Source organism: Alosa sapidissima, chromosome 4 (assembly GCF_018492685.1).
Source record: "Alosa sapidissima isolate fAloSap1 chromosome 4, fAloSap1.pri, whole genome shotgun sequence".
NCBI lineage: Eukaryota > Metazoa > Chordata > Actinopteri > Clupeiformes > Clupeidae > Alosa > Alosa sapidissima.
Window position 1 is genome coordinate 4,521,679 of NC_055960.1, and position 21,312 is coordinate 4,542,990.

General features: G+C 40.4%; 1 protein-coding gene and 1 long non-coding RNA gene across 3 annotated transcripts in view; one reads left to right on the plus strand and one right to left on the minus strand.

The window, feature by feature from the left end:
* shisa10.1 (shisa family member 10, tandem duplicate 1) overlaps positions 1-21,312 on the minus strand; it is a 29,629-nt gene continuing 8,317 nt past the window's right edge. Inside the window, exons 2-6 of one of the 2 annotated variants that reach the window (XM_042089017.1) lie at positions 18,689-18,842; positions 13,201-13,328; positions 6,337-6,548; positions 2,998-3,004; positions 1-1,515 (exon numbers count right to left, since the gene is read on the minus strand). In XM_042089017.1, the coding sequence (XP_041944951.1) occupies positions 1,319-1,515; positions 2,998-3,004; positions 6,337-6,548; positions 13,201-13,328; positions 18,689-18,842 (698 nt within the window). In that variant the 3' untranslated portion in view covers positions 1-1,318. Of the gene's footprint in view, positions 1,516-2,997; positions 3,005-6,335; positions 6,549-13,200; positions 13,329-18,688; positions 18,843-21,312 lie in introns of both variants that reach the window. The other variant, XM_042089018.1, reaches the window with a different exon arrangement.
* Positions 2,817-20,941, plus strand: LOC121706897. Its single transcript, XR_006031196.1, has 3 exons — positions 2,817-2,899; positions 3,799-3,800; positions 20,931-20,941. It is a non-coding gene; the product is annotated as an uncharacterized LOC121706897 (long non-coding RNA).

Genomic DNA, 21,312 nt, shown 5'->3' on the forward strand with positions numbered 1-21,312 from the left:
GATGTACCTGTAAATACAAGTTAACATTACAGAACTGTATGTGTAATTAAGGCTGGGCTGGAGTGTCAAAACCGTTCCACCAAGGTCTAAGCCATGCAGGCCAAAAGTGTCATGATGTCCATGATGCCATGGATAAATGCCATGATGCATTAAGGATTCAAAAAACATTCTCAATAGAGAAATAGTAAAATGTTGAGTCGGGTGTAAGGCAAAAAGGCACTTTACAGCTGTTTTTCTCAAATCAACATTAAACAATGGATGTCCATTGAGGAAATGGTCTTTGGCACTGATAGGGATTAGCCAGTCTTAAACCAGGAGTGAGGTCACAAACCAAGGTGAAAACTAAAAGGTGGGAAGAATTAGCAAGTATGTACAGATCTTCATAAGAAATGTAATACCAACGCAATATTTTGATCATTGACCTGGTAGGGATATGAGGCAACCCGTTTTACTACTTCGACAAATATTTTACCAACTGAACTCCTTGTGTTATGAAAATAAAGTATTGTTTAATGATGTGATAACAATATCTGATCCCAATGCATACTTTGACCAAGACACAATATACAAAATGTTTTTTTTGTTTTTTTTTATCATTGACAATATTACTCACAAAAAATATGAACTATAAATTGACACTAAAATGGCATCTTGAAAAGGCTTCCATACTGTAGCAATCAGTCCCTCAAGTTAAACTTAATTAGCTTAACCAAAGCACTGCTTGGCTTTGCTCCTATATTAGCTAATATCTTTAACATTATACAGCATAAAAGAAATAAGGCATTTTGCGGAACTTGTTCAAAAGAAAAAGAAAATCTACAGAATACCACATGAACAATTTCACATTCAGGCCTGACACAACCTGAGAATTCAGAGGAAAATTGAGCATTCAGATTGAACCAAAACTCCATATTATTTGGTTGATGGAGAAAATGAATCACTCGCAAATCACTTTAGCCCCTCCACAATCAGAAGTACACATAATAAGTTAAAAGCACGTCATAGAATTCTATATGCTAAAATAAAGTGACAAATGTAAACGTTTCCTTTAGAATTCTCTTCAGTGCATAATATTAAAATTGTGCTAAGCATAGCTGACAATTCTTGCAATGGTGGCGCAAAAACATAACTTGCATACAAGACATACCGTATATTCCCTTTTGTTTACTACCTTACAGGACAGAAAAAACACTGAAATGTTACTTAGAGAAGAAAAAGCGGAGAGCTTTCTAAGAGGCTGCCACTTCATATTAAATAGCAGTGTCAAAGATCAGCATGAGGGAATTATATAAAAAGAAGGGGGGAACGCATATAATGTTTAGTAAGCAGGCTTGGAAGGTGGAGCAACGTAGGCAGGGTTGTAGGCAGGGTTGTAGGCAGGCTGCATGGCATTTAAATCTGCGGGTGGAGGAGGCTGGGCCTGGTAACCTGCCGGCACTGGCGGTTGCAGAGGGTAGGACTGTTGACCTGGAGTATATGCTGCTTGGCTGTAGTTCACAGGATATCCAGGGCCAGCTGTGGGGACAGACATGGTTAAGTTTGTTGCCTAGTTCATCAATTAATCCTACTTCGATAGGTTTGTGAAAACTGCAAGTGTTGGGGGAACTTTAAGCAACCAATTACTTCACATTGGAAGTAGCTTAACTACTATACCGAACGGAGAATTATAGTTGGGTTAAACTAAAGCTACCTGAAAAGTGTTGTTCAAACTACTTTACAAGAAATTATGAAATTCACAATGTACAAAGTGCAAATGACCACATATCATCAGATAACATGTCATATAATCCAAATAATACAAAAAAAAAACTTTTTTTAATTTGGGTTCAACGCCGTAGCAGTGAAGAGAGTAGGGCTAGGTTATTTACGCTCGGCTTGCATAGTTCATTAATGAAAACATAGGTTGGGTTGGTGAAGCTAGTCAGTTTCATTTATTTGCTGAAGTATAGTCATGGTGACTACTCCTTGAGCTAAGATTTGGTTGGTGTCTATGATGATGCACTGACCAATGTCTGCCCTTTTGCACAGGCACTACAACATGTTGAAGAGTGTGGTGGTGGCTCCCTGACAAACGCATTGTCAGGGCATGCCTTTAATAGTAGGGATGCACGATGATGAGTGCTGCCACTAACAACTAATTTTCAAGTGTTTGTTATTTCGTTGTGTCCATTTTATTTTGAACTCAACTGAAGGGCCAACACATAAAATATGTATCACCCTACTTTTGTTAGAAGCTCATTAAGTAACCTGTTCAAAAACATTATGTATAAAAAAAAAAAAACACCCATTTAAAATGCTACCCTGAGATCTAATGTCAGACCTTTGATAGACTTTATTTGTATGCCAGTGTTGCCATGGACATAGACAATGTTCAATGTTTGTGAAAGGTCATGTTAGATATCATTTTAGCATGGTAGAATATGGCAAAATGACCAGCAGAAACCACAGTGTGTGTTAATTACTGGCACATGAGAGCATGAAACCATCAAAACTAAAACGCCATATGGAAATGGAAACAAAGAACCCTACTATCATAGACAAACCTGTTGAGTAGGCTAGCCCAGCCTTTCTCAAACTTCTTTGACCTGAGGCCCGGTCATGGCTTACTTTGGGGTCATAGGGCCCACCTACATGAACCCACCTCCCCTCCTACCCCCCATCAAATTATCATTATTTATCATATTTATCATAGCTATATTGTTATATGTGCACTTCAAAGCAGTCAATGTTTAAAGTGCTAACATTGTTCACAAAACGTTTGTGAAAACATGCACATCAGAGGACTGCTTTACTAATGCAAATATAAATACAATAATTTAATTGCTTTGTATGTTTGATGACAGCAAATTAGCAAGTATTACCTACTGATTGCAGAAACGTTTGTTTTCTTTTTATGTCGGTCTGCGGTTCCTTGATTAATTGCGCAGCAAATTATTAGACGAAGCCCCGGGAATAATTTCACTCCGCGGCTCCGCGGACCAGCAGTGTCCAAGTTGCGGCCAGTGCTGGTCCGTGGCTCATAGTTTGAGAAACGCTCCAGGGCTACTTTAAAAGGCGACAGGAGTTGAGAACTTTACAAATGAGCCTAACATCAGCATGTTCCAAACAAGTAGGCTACAGGCACTTTGTGCGTCTTGTCACATAGGTTACCTCACTTTATCAGTTGGCTTGAACGCTAAAAAATATGCGTTGTGACTTATTGACCATGAGAAATGACACGCACCTTGATTGTTGATATCAGCGGCGGTGTCATGTTTGTTTTAACGTTTTTTTTTTTTTTTTTTGTATGAATGAATAAACGACACGCTGTTGCGTTGTCAACGTGAGAGACTCTTCACTTCATTTATTGCAGTATCCAGAATACTATATTAATCAGAGTCTGGACTAACGTAACCTACTACGCTTAGCTTAGCTCCCCCCGCTTAGCGCTGCCTAATAATGAATCACGCTGAAAGTAGGCAGGCACGCAGCTTTGCTGTTCGCGTTTACACTTGCGTGCATGGCGGGGTTAAAAACATGACTGCCAAAGCAAAGTAGCCTGTTTAACATCCAAAGACAGTCATTGTACTTCTCAAGAGTTAATAACATAGAGTTAATAACATTACAGTGAGCCGTTTGAGATGGGAGACCAAAAATAAATAGGCGGTCAATAGTAAAACGACTTGTCGACTAAAAAAAATGCCGTCGACTAATTTTCATGGTCGATTATGTCGACTAATCGCGGCAGCACTATTCAGTTCAGTATTCCAAATGTCCAAATTGTGGTACTTCTGATTGACTGTGAAGCTCATCTATCAGAAGTGCTGTGCTTTTCACACACTAGGCATCAGGGCTCCAGACTAACTTTTTGCACTGGTTGCACTGGTGCGCCTAACTTTTTTTCTTAGGTGCACCAGCACAAAAGTTAGGTGCACCCAAATTTTCAACCACATCGCATTTAACACCGCAGCAGGTTCACTTTTTCCCCCTTAATTACCGTCCTATATAGGTTTTCCTATGACTTATGATTTACAATTCTACAAGAAAAGTAACTTAATGAAGTGTTGGTGCTTTAAGTGCTTCATTGAGCTGAAATTTAAAAACTTAAAACATCTCAAGATGAATTAAATAAAAATAACAGTGAGTAAATTGCACAGTGCACGTCTTTTAAGGGCTTCAAACTGCACATCTCATGGCTCAGTGTCTTACATACTATCCTTCATGATCTTTAGGCCTTGGCTAAACCAGCTCGCCATGCTAGCATCTTCCATAGAAATGTATTTGAGCACAATTTAAAGAGATGTTCCAAGTAGCCTGGGGGATTTTTATGTGATTTTGCAATGATGATTGCAATAATCATTTGACAGCCCCACAATGCAATTAACTTTTTAATTTTAGTATTTTAAAATGTTCAATAAGAACATCACTATGGTTAATGTAGTAACAAAATGGTAGGCCTATTATTATAGGCTATTGCAATGACTTGCCATGCTCGATCTAAATGTGTCCATTCAATTCACCGTACACAATGACCACAGTTATACATGCAGGGAATATTCGGGCTTTAAATGTAGCAGCGATATTCGGTTTGCGCCAAATACCGGATTAAATTGATTGATGCCATCAGAATGAGTTTACACAACTCGCGCGCAAAACGAATATTGCTGTTGAAAACCGGATTACTCCCTGCATGTAACTGCGGTCAATGACTCACTCCTTTTCGGCGATATCTGTATCTCTGTCGTTCGCGAAGGCCTTGTATGCATTGTTCGCAATTTTAAGACGTCTTTTCATCTGCAATGACTCCTATAAATTTGGCGCAAGTGGCATTCCTGTATCTCGGGCTCGTCTGATCGGTTTGCTGCTGCCAGCCACCGAAAGGCAGTGGGGAGAGGGGACATTTATCTCGGCCTATGTGACCACACTGTAATGCAACTACATCCACTCTGTTTATCTGACGGGTCTCTGACCTCTGCAGCACATGCATTTTCAAATGTACACACAGGCACTGGGCCACGGCCAATCAGAGGGGAGGTCCCGCCCTTCACTATCTGTGATTTGTTTAAACCACGATATTGGCCAAATATGTGTCTGTTATTGAACCAAAGGTAGAGTTTCAATGCGGACACTTTTTCCTCTCTCGAATAGCTAGTCACACCGGTGCGACCTCCGATTTTTTTTAGTCGCACTTTTAAAAACGGAGTAACGGAGTACATTTACTTGAGTACAGTACTTGAGTACAATTTTGAGGGATCTGTACTTTACTCGAGTATCATTTTTGGGGGGTACTCATGACTTTACTCAAGTACATTTGAGGGGCAAATATTGTCCTTTTTACTCCACTACATTTCTACCCATAAACGTGAGTACCCGTTACTTCTTCTAAAAAAATAAAAACCTCGGAAACCCTCAATTTGTTGTTTCCCTCTCAAACGTGATAGGATTGTGCAAGCGCCACTGATTGGGATAGCCCATCAGCAATCACCTTCAGCTTTCCGCCAAAGTCAACTCTATGGTCAGATTTAGAGAAGAGATGAAACCATAGACGAAACAATGGATGAAGACGCAGCAGGTCCATCCCGGGAATGTGCCAACCTGTGGCACCACCTCGCCAGACTATTTCAATTTTCTGAACAAGTTAATGATAGTTTTCGCTTCAAGTGTTTCAATTCAAAAATAGTAATATTTTAAATACATATTTTAAATACATGTATTAGAAATACTGCCCATCCCTGGCAACATGGTAAAAAGATGAAAATGACTTGATTTTACTTTCAATTCCTTTTACATTCTCCAAGGTATTAACATTAACATAACTCCATGTAGTTTCTGTAAATGTAAGCACTGTGGCAGTAGTAATGCAATATTTAGAAAATGTAGGCTACTCTTGTACTCTTGATACTCAAGTACTTTTAAAAACAAGTACTTTAGTACTTCTACTTAAGTAGACATCTGACTGTTGTACTTTTACTTGAGTCAAATTTAGCAAAGGGTATCTGTACTTTTACTCAAGTAATGAAGCTGTGTACTCTGTCCGCCTCTGGATCTAAGAGTGTGACACTCTGAATAAACAATCATCAATTTAACAAATTAACATTTAAGAATGGTAAAGTAACAGAGAATGCTCAGAGTGGCAGTTTACAAATGCATCATCTATCCGGTTTCAAACAGACACTGCATTAATCAACTGACTGAAAAAAAAAAAAAAAGATTCCATCACTCTACTGTATCTCATGTCACATTTCACATCCAAACAACTTCATACTCAACACGTGAAGTTGATTGGACAGACGGTCTGAGAAGTATGCAAAGAACAGACAGACAGGATATATAAACAGATATTCTTTGATACTTACTACTCTCTTGATAAGGAGGAGGAGGTCCAACAGTATAGGATTGTCCTTGGTATGGTGCACTAGGCATGGATTGACCCCCATACCCTGCTGGGGTTCCATATCCAGGCTGTGGTGCCACAGGTTGGTATCCTGGATACTGTTGGGCAGGGGTGGTGTTTTGAGGATATGGTGTAGTGACCACTGTTGTTGTGTGGGTGGTAGTTGCCACCACCGCTGCAAAGAGGATCACAGTCTCAATCTCAACATAATCTTAAAGGAATTATCCGGAGTAAAATGCACTTTAGATCAATTTACGGATGATTGGGAGTACATACCTTGAGTTGACATCAAAATCATGTCATTGACATTGCTATTTGCCTATTTGATATACAACAAATATAATGACAAACTGTGAATTTGTAGGCCTATATTGATAAAAAGCAAGGGGTGCTGCAGTGCCCTCAGCACCCACCTTCCCGCGCCCTTGCCTCTACTCACTACTACGTAAGTGTAATGTTGTTTGGAACTGTAGAAGAGGTATAAAAATAGCGCTTTGTAGCGGCGAAATGACATGCCCGGGTCACTTCCAGGCTAACGAGTTTTGACTAAAAACGGTAAAATCGAACTTTCTCAAAACACATCCGAATGTCATGATTTTGATGTCAACTCAACGTATGTACTCCCAATCATCCGTAAATTGATCTAAAGTACATTTTACTCCAGATAATTCCTTTAACAAGATACTTGTAAGATACTTGTCTGCTAAGCCTATTGTTTAGGAATGCTGTCAAACCAGCCTGGGTGTCGTGTGATGGTGCAAAAATATGGACCTGTCGAACCATGCGTGCTGTTTACAGTGTAACAGTGTTACAGTGTGACAGTCCCGATTTTGAGTTGCGTGTCCCCAGTCCCGACAAAAGCCTGTCGGGACACTAAAATGTCCCGGTTTACACCACATCACTAAACCCCTGTAGAAAGGCTATAGCCTAAAGCATCCGGCGTATGATTTCGATAATGTGTGTGCGCGTGTTTGTCAGTCAATCGTAACAGTCTGCATATTAATCTTTGCAGCCAACCCTACAGTGTATCTTTCTAAACATTATTGCAATGTCTTGTCATATATGCCTTGTTTTAACAGTTAGGACAATGCAGAAGAGAAAGTCATCATTCTCAAAATGTGAGTTTTGTTTTCAAATGTTTTCATGCATGTCTGGATAATGGGTGAGGAATGTTTAGGAGACAGACTATCGTAAATCCTCAAATTATGGCTGGGGTCTTTTATTTACTTAGGCTGCGCAAAGCACAGCACCTTTATTTGGGGCAGGCTTGTATTCGAGACAGGCCTTTATTTCTTACATGGTGTGTTTTATTGTGAGGTTTGGGATTTCATTTACGTTTGGACTGTTTGATTATATTGCTAAATGTTAGGACCAGACTTGGAATTTCATAATTTTAGGGGCAAGGCCACACGTCAGGGCACCAAGGCCAAAATTAAGTAGAATTGTGTTTCTGAGGAACTGCAAGAGTGGATTTGATCAGGGGCATGGAACTCGGCTTCAACCAAGAATTCCAACGGTACCTCATTTTTGAAAAATCGGACATATAGGTCAAAAGTTACATGCACACACATTCACATACACGGACAGCCCAGCCCATTAGACAATAGGGCTTTGACTCCGAACTTCGTTATTCGAATATAATTCAAATTTTTCGAAAATACAAATTAAAAGATATTCGAACGAATTTTAGGGATCTCTTAATATTCGAACCTGTAGCCTATGGGAATTATTTTTTGTAAATGTATTTGCTTATAAATGTTGTTTTCAATTCAGATTCCAAGGTTTTTTTCACGCTTGGTGAAGTAAAATCGCGAGCTCATTAGCAAGGCTATTATTGGTCATCTGGGCTCCTGTAGGTGACGTTAGCATCCTGGTTCGTCGCGCTATTTTGTGTATACTAAAACAATGGCCGCGCCAACAACAAGTACGCCTGACAAGGAGTTAGAAATCTACACTCCTGACCATTTGAAAAGCAACGTGTGGCGCTACTTTGGGTTCCCAAAGCAAGAGGGGAAAATCACGAGTAAGGACAAAGTGGTATGTAAAATATATAGGACCAAACTCGTATACCACGCGACGACCAGCAACTTGAGAGCACACCTGTCAACACTACATCCTGGCAAGCTGGAAGAGGAGGAGGGGGAGGTATCGGGGACGAGGCAGGCCAGAATCGACTCCATGCTGTCACCCTCACGAGGCCTACCCTATGCCCGTCAAAATAGAGCGACAGATTTGCTAACACGGTTTGTTTGCGAAGATATGAGGCCCATTAACGTGATCTATGGGAGCGGGTTTCAAGCTTTCGTCCACGAGCTAGAGCCAAGATTCAAGATCCCCTGTTACAGGACCATGAATAGTAAAATAACGAAGTTGTATGACACAACCAAAGGTGGCATAAGGGAAATGCTGCATGGAGAAAAACTCTCACTGACCACTGACGGATGGAGTTCTTTGGCTACTGAGTCCTATGTTACGGTCACAGCCCATTTCATCGACGAGGACTGGGAGATGAGAAATGTCGTCCTGGACACGTCTGAGCTTCAAAGCGCTCACACTGCAGAGAATGTCTCAACGTGCATCGACAGTATTCTACGAGATTACCACATAGAGCAGGAGTCTGTGCTTGCCATTACAACAGACAATGCGATGAACTATGTAAATGCTGTAGAGCGGCACTTGGGGATCACAGATATCCCGTGCATGGCTCACACAATTAACCTGGCAGCGAGAAAAGGGCTTGCACAGCGTTCTGTTGCAACAGCAGTCAGTCGCCTGAAGGCTGCTGCCCAACATTTCAAGCACTCCCCTACAGACAGCTAATTATGTTAGGTCTAACAATATTATGTCCCTAATGTTAACATTACTGTTTGCAAACGTTGTAACACGTAAGGCTAGTTAACGTTATCTAAGCAAAGTTTGTGTGTTTTGTGTAACGTCAAGTGCAGGTCAAGTGATACATAGCCTAACTGCGCTTGCTAGCTAGCATGTTAGCTAGCTATCTGAACTTAGTGGCGCTGTGTGTTTGTCCCACAGGTGAAAGACGTGCTGAAGCCCTTAAAAGTAGCCACCCAGGCGCCGTCAACAGAAAACTACCCAACAGCATCAGCGGCCCTCCCCCTGCAGTATGTGCTTCTGACACAACAGAAACCCTCCACCGATGACCCGGCAGGCATGAAAGAGATGAAAACAATGATGTCAACTGATCTGAAGGCGCGATATGGCCCCGACAAAGACCGAATGAAGATGTGCTCCAAAGAGAAATGATGGCCTACGACAGTGAGCTCCCACCCCCGTCTGACAGCAACCCACTGTCCTGGTGGAAAGAGAGAGGCCCCAAGTACCCCCATCTCGCTAAGCTGGCACGCAGCTACCTGGCAATATGCGGGACATCCGTGAGGGCGGAACGAGTGTTTTCCACCGCGGGGAACATAGTCACAAAGCAACGCTCTTCTCTAGAGCCAGAAAATGTGAATCACCTCGTGTTTTTGGCGAACAATTTAAAAAACTCTGCATAGCAGCCAGATAGCCCAATGGCGAGTTCTAATTTAGCCATAGGCTACATGTTTGATTGATGCTCTGCATCTTGACGTGTTCTACATTTACAAAGTTTTTGGTAATTGTTGTCAGATCGCGTAACAATGTCAGTAATGGCTGGCTGGTAGAATATGTGAGCGAAACAATCGGTTAATGGGCCGTAAGGTAGAATGTGCTTGTTTTGAATTGCGTACAGGCTACCAAATAGGGCCTAGTCTACCTTTATTTATTTTGTCTATTCAGTAATTAGCCTGACTGGCTTATTTTTATTTCTTTTTTATAAGAACAGTGTATAAAACTGTTTGTGTTTTAATCCAGAGTCTGACTTTTAATAATAATAAAATAAAAACAAAAAACAGTCGTGACAGTGTTTTTCTTCCGAAAACATCATGAAACATGACATATTACATAGAACTGTAAATCAAAGAACTGATTTTAACATTTATTTTCTATTTGGCCTGTTATGAAATCATGTATTGAACAATTTAAGCACAGTTCAGCTTTAAGAAACTCCTACATGCATGCTTAGCATTTTGTGATCATTAAGGCTACTTTGACAAACTCTTAGTCAGCTGTATATCCTTTGATTTTAATATTTACAGATATCTAGGCGATTTATTTAACATTTATTTTGTATTTGGCCTGTTATAAAATCATGTACTGAACAAGTTACTCTGGAATGGTTAACTGTACAGGAGAATGCTTTACACCTTTGTGTTTGGTTTATTCTGATATATGGTTGGTCATGTGTTGAGGGAAAAGTTTGTGAAGTATTCCACTGAGATGGATGGGTAGGGAGACGGGCGCAGAATGTAATATGATTAAATTAAAGTTACTTTTCTTGTGAACCGTTTATCACAACAACTAGCAACAACAACATTGTTTAAAAGCTGAGAAAGCTGCGCTGTCACTTTCTTCACTGCGTAAAAGACTAAATTAATTTTAATTAAATTAATTAATTTAATTAAATAGCGCTGTGAATGCTAAGCTTAATTTGCCAGGCCATAGGCTAAATAAAAATCGCTAGTCGGACGTATAAGTAGAAGTATACGCTTTTGATCCCGTGAGGGAAATTTGGTCTCTGCATTTATCCCAATTCGTGAATTAGTGAAACACTGCACACAGTGAACACACATCAAGGTGAAGCACACACTAATCCCGGCGCAGTGAGCTGCCTGCACCAACAGCGGTGCTCGGGGAGCAGTGAGGGGTTAGGTGCCTTGCTCAAGGGCACATCAGCCGTGGCCTACTGGTCGGGGTTCGAACCGGCAACCCTCCGGTTACAAGTCTGAAGCGCTAACCAGTAGGCCACGGCTGCCCCAGTAAAGCAGTAAAGCAGAATATTGAAAGCAGAGGGCACCAAGGCCACAGTGGCCTGTGTCAATTTTCAAAGGTGCACCATGGCCGTCGTGGCCACCGTGAAATTCCCACTCTGGTTGGGACTGATGGCCACTGAAATCTGTGGGGTATTTGATGGTTCACTATTAGGTTTAGCAATTTACAATATAATCAAACAGTCCAAACATAAATTAAATCCCAAATCGAACATCTTCTGCTTTTGATAGCCTACCGGTATGCCGCTCCAAACGAAAATGTCTCCTATGTCTATGTCTAGGCTATGCCTAAAACGCACCATGTAAGAAATAAAGGCCTAGCTGCCTCGAATACAAGCCTGCCCCAAATAAAAGGTGCTGTGCTTTGTGCAGCCTAAATAAAAGACTCGAGCCATAATTTGAGGATTTATGATAGTCTGTCTCCTAAACATTCCTCACCCGTTACCTAGACATGCATGAAAACATTTGAAAACAACTCACTGCCATATATGTGATATTTGATCGCTGTTTTGCTACAAATTATCTTTTACGTAATGAATGCACACACTAAGTGAAAGTAGGCCTACTATGCGCTCCGTGTCTGTAGCTGTCTGTTCACGTCCGCAATCGGTTATAACGTTCCTCAAATGGAGAACACATCCATGTTCTCTAGGCCGTCATGCTTTTGTGTTTGCAAAATTCCTCACGGTTCCTGATTGCTAAACTTTTTTCCTTTCCTGTCGATAGTGGTTGATGTAGAAGCACCTAGGCTATAATTTGACTTCAGCGGTGACAAATCAGAGAGAGAGCGAGCATGAGAAAGAGCATGAGAGCATTTGCTCTGCTGCCAGCTTGTGCCAATATATCGTCCAAAATGCTTGATTGCATTGCATTCTCCACAGTTTTTGCTAAATTTTCCATGTACCACAGCAGCATTTCTGTTCAGTGAATCTTTTGTAAATTGCTTTACAATTAGCATCGGGCCCTCGTTGGCAGCCTTCAGCTTGCCACTATTAACTCCTTCGTCTTCATTAAAATTCCCGGTAGAATATTTTTTTGCCTATGTGTTAGGGGTGTAACGGTACACAGAAGTCACGGTTCGTTTCATACATCACAGTTCGGTACGAGTTCGGAACAATGGAGGGAAAAGCAAATCAAAAATGCATTTTTTTATTTTGAATGTCTCAGGCTGTAGGGCCTACTACCTAGTGATAAAATCTCTCCCCTGAGCTAGCTGCAACAAAGTGTGCAAAGTAGGCCTAAGATGTAAACAGTAAACAAGTACCCCGCATCATCTACAGACTCAATCTGTAACTTGTAAACAAAATAAGACAATCAGCTATAAAACTGAAAATAGGCCTACAGCATCTCTTATTTATGAAAGTGCAAATTACATAGAATAATGATTTTGAAAGTCTCGCCTAAGTGGATTTTTTAACATCCATGTTTGGTTGTATATGGAAGGGTCTACAGTTTGCCTCAATATTTTTTATACACGTATTATATTTATATATATATTTATGAAACAAACCACCACGTGTTTTAGTGGACTGAGTTCTGTTCTTTTAAAAAGGACTATATGTGACCGTGTCTGGCTAATGGCCTATATGTAAACAACAATGCTGGCATTAAGTTCCTGAAGTTTAGCATGACAAACAGGACTGCAGTGTGGTTTTATTGCCTCCGTTCCCTTTGAAAGGTCGCGATTTCATGGGAGGAAACAAGTTTGTGGAAGTCAGAATTGTTTTACACAGAAAACCAAACCCAGAAAGCAGGCAGGGTCTCTTAACTTGGCAGCTAAGTTTTTTTACATTCCTCCTACCACAATTCTTCACCACAAAACTGTAGGCGGAGAGAGGGGTGCCACTTCCTGACTGACACTTACTTATACATGGTAACAACAGCCTTGACTGAGTGGGAAATCCCAGAATTTACCCTGTGACCAAGATGAATCAGCTCAGTTTACAAGACAGGACTTACGTCTGGGCTTGCGGCATAATTTATACAGGCAGCAGCAGGGGCACACACAACAGCTGATGAAAATGATGATGATGACGATGACAGAAACAATCCCAGAGATCTTGATTGTGTTTATAGGGGAACTAAATCTTTTGGGGGAAAAAAACATGTAAATATTGTGCAACACATACTGAAGAACATCTTATACAGTATTTCACATCATTTAGGTGAATATAGGGATCCTTTTACATTCTAGTATGTGTAGTATGAAACTTAATTAAGTAAATAAAACCATTTGTCTTCAATTTAAGCCCTGAATGATTATTGTGCTGCCTGTAGAACTTCAGATAATGAGTGTTATAGTGTGTAAGTACAAGCTTTTCGAAATTAGGCAGACATCTCCATCTGCAGTAACAGGTTAATTAATATTATTTTGTTTTTATAGTGTTGTTTATATTAGTTTTTTTTAACATATGTTGTATATTGACTAATCTTGTGTTATAAGATGTAAAGCACATTGAATGACCACTATGTATATGTGCTATATAAATAAATGTATATTTACATCCTATGGTTGCTGAGTGACATTCAAATGGACGGTCATATTTGAATACTGGCTCGAATGTCACTCAGCAACCATAGGAGTGGAGTTAAAGTCGAAGGTGAAGTAGCCTAATGTTAAAATTCCACAATTTAAACATGACAACAAATGCAGGGCAGTATATGGCTCTAGTTGTTCATTTGCTAGTCAATGACGAACATTAGGTTAACTGCAAGGTAGCTGGCTAGCACTCCAACTTGTCAATATTAACAAAGAAAAATATTGTCCATGAATACTTGTTTCCTAATTGGAAAACATGTATTGTCACAGTCGGTCCACAACCAGTGCAAATAAGGTAGCAGCACGTGCCCCCTACTGTAGTCTACTGTTGTGCCCCAGTAAAACCTCAAGTCAAGGTTCAACTAAATTGCTGGCAGAGTAGCCTACTCATCACACAGAAATCACTCACAGACTATCACATGAACTGGCGGAATCTAAGCTTTTAAATGACATTAGCGGCTCTGATAAATGGTTCTCGAGAAAATTTACTTTGAATTTGCATGAAATTTAATCGGAACCATAGATCACTAAACAGCAAGCCTTACCAAATATGAGGATATAAAGCATGGAATGCATAGGATAGGGATGCTCGATATATCGGCGGCCGATATATTATTGGCCAATAAGTGAAAAAAATAAAATATTATTATCGGTCCGAAAACAGAATTATTTGCGCCTAATTAATTTGCGATAATTAAAGCCCTAATTTACGAACTAAGCATACGTAAGGCCCATCTGGCTACACTGAGCTACTTCAGCTTGGCTGGCTGTACTTCTTCCTCAATATAATGTCAGCGGTATGAATGTATTTCACCATTCTAACAAGATCTGTGGATCTGCGTTGAATCTGCGCACCCCAAAATCCTCTCGTGAATGATCCGCCGTTTAACCTTAGCAGAGCGGAGCTCAGCCTTACCTAGAGCCGTCTTGTGCTGGCGTGTTTGCATTTTACCGCGCTAGCCGGGGAAACAAACTCTTTGGTGGGACGAGTATATAAGTAGGCCTAGTTCTAAGTTGTATTTTAGTAATATATTTGCATTTCGTTGGCTTGGGTTTTGTAATGTTACCTAGAAAATATGGTAACCATTCCTGCTTCAGTTCCAGACAGGTCATCATTATAAGTTATGAAAACCATCGGGGCTAACCCCTTTCATTTCTCCTGCAGTAGGTTGTGCGCAACAGAGTAGACGGACATAAGACTGTCTGAGGAGTTGCAGCTTTATTCAGTTACCTGCAGATGAAACTAAACATGGCCTTGAAACTAAACATATAGTTAGGGAAAGTTAGACTTTTTTTCCGCCAATCTGCAAAAAAAATTCTTACCAATAGCTTTTTTTACTATGTGTTTCTATAGGTGTCTAGTAACACCTCCCAATTTATCCACTGCCAAATCCTCGGGGAAACACCTGGAGAGCCCATCAAGTTTGGGGTGCCCAGAGGGACTGGGCGAAAATAATGAAAACATTTTGTTGACCAATATTAGCATTTGAGATGTCTAACTAGGGGTTTTTAGGGGTGCTGAATCTATCCCAGCCATAAGTTGAGTAAAAATTACTCCAAGTCCATAAAAAAAATCCATAACAAGTGGTTTTATTGAACAATTACAAAACAAAACTTTCTTAATCAGTTTAAAATTTAACAAACCTGCTTCAGTATGTCACAGTACATGTTGGCATTCATGGTTCCCTCAATGAACTGTAGCTCCCCAGTGCAGCACTAATGCAGCCCCAGACCATGACACTCCCAGCACCATTCTTGACTGTAGGCAAGACACACTTGTCTTTGTACTCCTCACCTGGTTCCCGCCACACACACTTGACACCATCTGAATCAAATGTAAGTTTATCTTGGTCTCATCAGACCACAGGACATGGTTACAGTTATCCATGTCCTTAGTCTTCTTGTCTTCAGCAAACTGTTTGCGGGCTTTCTTGTGCATCATCTTTAGAAGAGGCTTCCTTCTGGGATGACAGCCATGCAGACCAATTTGATGCAGTGTGCGGTGTATGATCTGAGCACTGACAGGCTGACCCCCACCCCTTCAACCTCTGCAGCAATGCTGGCATCACTCATACGTCTATTTTCCAAAGACAACATCTGGATATGACGCTGAGCATGTGCACTCAACTTCTTTGGTCGGCCATGACGAGGTCTGTTCTGAGTGGAACCTGTCCTGTTAAACCACTGTATGGTCTTGGCCACCGTGCTGCAGCTCAGCTTCAGGGTGTTGGCAATCTTCTTATATCCTGGCCATCTTTATGTAGAGCAACAATTATTTTTTTCAGAACCTCAGAGAGTTCTTTGCCATGAGGTGCCATGTTGAATTTCCAGTGACCAGTATGAGAGTGTGAGTGCGATAACACCACATTTAACACACCTGCTCCCCATTCACACCTGAGAACTTGTAACACTAACAAGTCACATGACAGCGGGGAGGGAAAATGGCTAATTGGGCCCAATATGGACATTTTCACTTTCACTTCAGGGGTGTACTCACAAGCGGTAGACATTAATGGCTGCTTGTTGTGTTATTTTGAGGGGACAGTAAATTTACACTGTTATACAAGCTGTACACTGACTACTTTACATTCTAGCAAAGTGTCATCTCTTCAGTGTTGTCCCATGAAAAGATATAATAACATATTTACAAAAATATTAACTCAGTTAATCCTCATGAGTTTTACATTTTGTTGATCACCGTCCACTCTCCGCATTGGACTCTCTCTCTCACACACACACACACACTTTGCGTGTAACACACTGGTACTATAAATCACAGATAGTTTTGTCTCAACATGGTGTGTGTGAGAAAGGACATTTTGCATGTGTGTGTATTTGTGTGTGTGTGTGAGAGAGAGAGAGACAGAGACAGAGAGACAGTATCAGTGAATGTGTGAACTTTATTTGTAAGTGTGTGCATATGTGTTTGTGTGGGTGGTTGTGAATGTGTTTGTGAGAGAGTCAATGTGCATAAATGTGTGTGTGTGTGTGTGTGTGTGTGTGTGTGTGTGTGTGTGTGTGTGTGTGTGTGTGTGTGTGAGAGAGAGAGATAGATATAGAGAGAGAAAAGAGTGTCCAACGTTAAGGGTGGACAGTGAGCAACGTGTAAAACTCATGAGGACAACATAACTAGTGTCAAGCCTTAGAAACTACCTCCAACTACAGGAGGTGCAGCATAGCACTCTCTGCGGGCATATCTCCAGACCAGAGATTGGCTACTGCTACAAAATCCATCACTAGATGTCCTTGAGTGTGGATAGAAACAAGGAGAACATGATTATGCACCAGTCACACCAGATCCCATTGCACCAGACTACCTTCTGAAGTTCGTCAGCTGCAACTGTGCAGGCGTCTGTGACACTCTCAGGTGCTGCTGTAAAAAGCAAGGAGTCAAGTGTATTTCTGCTTGTTGGAACTGTCATGGTAACTCTTGCCAGAACATCAACCAGCCAGAAGATAACAGGAGTGAGGAAGTGCAGGAGAGTTAAGGGATGAGGTTTGTTAAATTTTAAACTGATTAAGAAAGTTTTGTTTTGTAATTGTTCAATAAAACCACTTGTTATGGATTTTTTATGGACTTGGAGTAATTTTTACTCAGAACTAATGGCTGGGATAGATTCAGCACCTCTAAAAACCCCTAGTTAGACATCTCAAAAGCTAATATTGGTCAACAAAATGTTTTCATTATTTTCGCCCAGTCTCTCTGGGCACCCCAAACTTGATGGGCTCTCCAGGTGTGTCCCCGAGGATTTGGCCGTGGATAAATTGGGAGGTGTTACTAGACACCTATAGGAACACATAGTAAAAAAAGCTATTGGTAAGATTTTTTTTTTTGCAGATTGGCGAAAAAAAAGCCTAACTTTCCCTAACTAATAGCCCAAAGTTTTCCTCACAAACTCTGATTTGGTTGCTATAGCTTTTTCCCAGCTTAGCAGTTTATGAGTGTTTACTCCTAAATGAAAACGATTCATACACGGTCGCTAGCCACTCACTCGCAATTCACTGACGTCAGGTTCACTTAAAGTTGCCACACATAGGGGTATAGACAATTGCTATTTTGTTCACTGCTGTACCATTGAGGACTATTATGAGTTCTGTCCATCATTGGTGGTAGAAAAAATTACTGCAATTAAATGATGCTTATTAAATGTTGTCCCCAAATCACTTTTCACAATTTTCACTTTTCACACTTTCCACAACAAACCAATAAATATCGGTTATCGTTATCGGCCCTAAAAATCCATATTGGTGCATCTCTACTATAGATGCCCATTACAATGACCAAGAAAACTAGCTTAGATTAACCAGCTGAACAACACAGGTGACTACTTCTGCATAATTTCATGGAGTGCTGAAATGTACATTATTTTTGACCATTTCTGAACTGTGAACTGTAGTTGTGAACTTATTGCAGTAGGCTGTCATCATCCACCTGTGTGTGCATGTTTAAAATTCTAAAGCGCAAAACAGTTTAGGCTACAACACAAATATTTCCATCCATAGATAAGTCTAACCTCTCAATTTCTTTTCAAAGTGCACCAGATTGATGCATTTAAACGTTAAAATATACACAATTTTCTTACGGGGGACCATGCCCCTGGAACCCCCTAGGGGGGCTTGTGCCCTAGTACAGTTCTAGGTCTAGTGACACCCCTGGTACAAATCAATATGGGAGCTATTTTGACTGACAGAGGTGACCAAGAAACTATCAATTCTTGTCCAAAAAATTATTGCTACACCACAATACTCAATACGTTTTTCATTTACATTTTTCCCCATTGCACAGACACTGGATTTCAGGGATCCCCCACCTGCCAAATCACACTTTAACCACTGGTATTAACCTATCAAAATAACATTGTACTATAAGTCCTAGATATAACATTAATGGTTTGATCCATTACATACATTTTGCAGGCATCTTGGGCATCCTCACTGAAGCGCTGTATATATTGTGAACAACAATATCGGTTATCACAAGTACCACAGCAGAATTCCTTGTAGTTGCAGTTGAGCGAATTGTGATACGTGAGGCCATCATTGTAACCATTACAGTCATCACCTGAAAAGTAAAAAAGAAAATATAAATTAGCTTGAAACTATCTTAGCTACTAAGATAAAGTCAGTATTTGTTCAATGTTTGCAAATTATCGTTACATGCTTGTCTTATTAGAACTAAGTTCAATATAGCATTTTATTGGATTTTTCTACGACAATGCATGCTGTACCATGGTATAGGCTATGTCATAGAAATAGAAAAGATTCAGCAACCTAGTAGAAAATGGAAATGAAGTCTATTAAGCATTGTCTTGATGATTCATTTCGATCCAAATTCACCAGACCTGCACAATATCCATCATTCCACGACAGTTAAAGAAATCAACAGAGCCTTCAGGCATCAGTTGTTTCCTAATGCATGTCATCAGTAACTATTTCACATGTTGCTGTGTCTTCAGTCACTGTTAAAAAAACATTGTCTTCCCCAACAAGGCGATTGGATCTCTCTAATATAAAGCAGGACTATGTCCTTCATGATAATTAGGCTATATAATCGACTTATTGTACAATATATGAAAATATTGCCAACCAAACCAAAATGAGCTGGTTGGTGATCGCACGCACCCAGGGTCTTTCTTGGACAGGCAGTTAAAACAAAATATATATATTCCTAGTGCTTGCCCCAGGATAATAGAGACTTTTTAATGAGGAGACAGCACTCAGAAAATCCTCCATAGAAATGCATGGGGTTAGTTTGTAAGACCAAGGCAGTTGTCTACACATATCCCGCCCCTTCCGTGGCAAAAAAGTCGACATGTGAATAGATTGTGCCAATCATGTGGTGTGTTGTGAATACATCGTGCCAATCATGTGTTGTGATCTCACTGCTGGAGCAAGGTTGGTGTTGTGATGCCTTGCGCACACGCATTTCTCCTGAAATACTGTAGATGCCCGATAACTGGCCAAAAAGCACTACAATATGACCGCTGAGTGGAGGGACTCGCCTAGATAGTGGAGCAGATAGTGCCATTTTTTAAGGAAATCGTTCACATGTGGACACAAGCACCAACATTGGCACAATTACCCAGTGGGTATTGCTCTTTCAAAAAAAGTATATTAGCCATCGAAAAATATACTCATGTCCGCCATTGCCAAATTATGTATTTTGCGTGATATCTCCTGAATAAAACATGATAGCACAGAAAGGATGATGTTTTCATGGTCAAGGATTAGTGATACCATATACAATATTCTACATGCTTTCTGCCAGCCATGGTGGTCATTTTGCTTACCGCCATAGACAAATTATATATTTTGCATTATATCTCCTGAACAAAACATGATAGCACAGAAAGGATTGTGTCTAACATAACGAAATGTGGAAAAAGTGAAGGGCTGTGAATACTTTCCGTATGCACTGTATTAGTGATGCACAGGCTGACCAAGAGCCCACAGGGCCTGCGGAGCGGGTGGTGCAGGTTGTTTTTTTGGTCAAAATAGTGGAGTAATAAATCCAGCTAAATACAGTTATATGTATCCGCTCATTGGCTTGATTGTGTGCATAACAGGGATGGAAATTAAATATTTTGTCCACCTGCCACTGTGGCTGGTGGATTCCAAAATCTACCAGCCACTCAAATTTTTTTACCAGCCACTAGAGAAACGGTATGAAAATGTGATATGATTATAGTAAATAAAATTACGGAGTGTCTATTCGTACCCCTGGTACGAATAGCCTTGGCCACACAACTGGGCTATTCACACCCTGTTACATAACAACAAAAACATGTTGCTCGCGTGCCCAAAAAACATGGCCGACATTCGTTTTATCGTCAGCAGAAAGTGAAGAATTCTGAACGGTTTCAGCACTAATATCTGTTCAAATTAAAGTTGAGATGGAAAAGTTGTGTTTTATTTTCATAATCTTTGTTCAGTGAACACATAATTCAAAATTTCGTGAATATGACGTTCAGGCCTATAAACTATAAGTTTACCTGCAAACCTCAACTTCTTGAGGAGAGATAGTGTGCAGTGGGCACAGGCAAGGGCTGGCACGCGGGAGACCGGGGTTCGATTCCCGTTTGATGCATTTTGGCGGAGTGAGTGCATGTGTACCAACGTCTCTGGAGAGAAGGCGCGCAATTTGAATAAGAAATCGGTTCTCAAACGGAAGTTTTGATTGCAACAATTAGCTAGTTCATGCACTAGGGTGTAGCATCCACTTCTAACTGTACATTGATGCAAACAGCATACCTTATTCAGAGTGATTACACAGCTGAGCTATTCACACTCTGTTATGTAACAAGTCAAAGTCAAAGTCAAAGTCAGCTTTATTGTCAATTTCTTCACATGTTCCAGACATACAAAGAGATCGAAATTACGTTTCTCACTATCCCACGGTGAAGACAAGACATATTTTACCAATTTAAGTCCACAGACAAACATAACATTCAAGTAAACAAAAAAGTAAGTAAATAAGTAAATAAGAGGGCACATATAATAATGAAAAAAATAAGAGCAGCAAAATTTGGTTG